General features: G+C 70.8%; 1 protein-coding gene across 1 annotated transcript in view; it reads left to right on the top strand.

Annotated features, from left to right (window-relative positions):
• Positions 1-95: 95 nt before the first annotated feature.
• Positions 96-370, top strand: part of LOC104132896 (peptidyl-prolyl cis-trans isomerase A) — a 5,409-nt gene continuing 5,134 nt past the window's right edge. The window contains exons 1-2 of the mRNA XM_009646236.1: positions 96-114; positions 176-333. Coding sequence (XP_009644531.1) covers positions 96-114; positions 176-333 — 177 coding nt within the window. The remainder of the gene's footprint in view (positions 115-175; positions 334-370) is intronic.

The following is a 370-nucleotide window of genomic DNA, read 5'->3' as shown; positions in this document are numbered from 1 at the left end:
CGGGCCCTGGGTGATGGGGGGGGCTCCTGGGGGGGTGTGTGTGTCTGTCACACCCTGGTGTGGGGGCTCCAGTGTGGTGGGGGTGGTGGGGCACCATGCCCAGATGCCACCACGGTGCTACCCCCATCCCAGTGTCCCAGTTCTGACCCTGGGTGCCCCTCACCCTCCCCCCCAGTCAAGCGCAACTTCAGCAGCGGGACCATCCCGGGGACCCCGGGGCCCAACGGCGAGGACGGCGTGGAGCAGACGGCCATCAAGGTGTCGCTCAAGTGTCCCATCACCTTCCGGAGGATTCAGCTGCCAGCCAGGGGCCACGACTGCCGGCACATACAGGTGGGGGGGTGGCGGCCGGGGGCAGGGGGGGGGGGCC

Source organism: Egretta garzetta, unplaced genomic scaffold, assembly GCF_000687185.1.
Source record: "Egretta garzetta isolate BGI_Z169 unplaced genomic scaffold, ASM68718v1 scaffold609, whole genome shotgun sequence".
Lineage (NCBI taxonomy): Eukaryota > Metazoa > Chordata > Aves > Pelecaniformes > Ardeidae > Egretta > Egretta garzetta.
The sequence above is the reverse complement of the archived record's forward strand: the minus strand, read 5'-3'. Positions and strand labels throughout refer to the sequence as shown.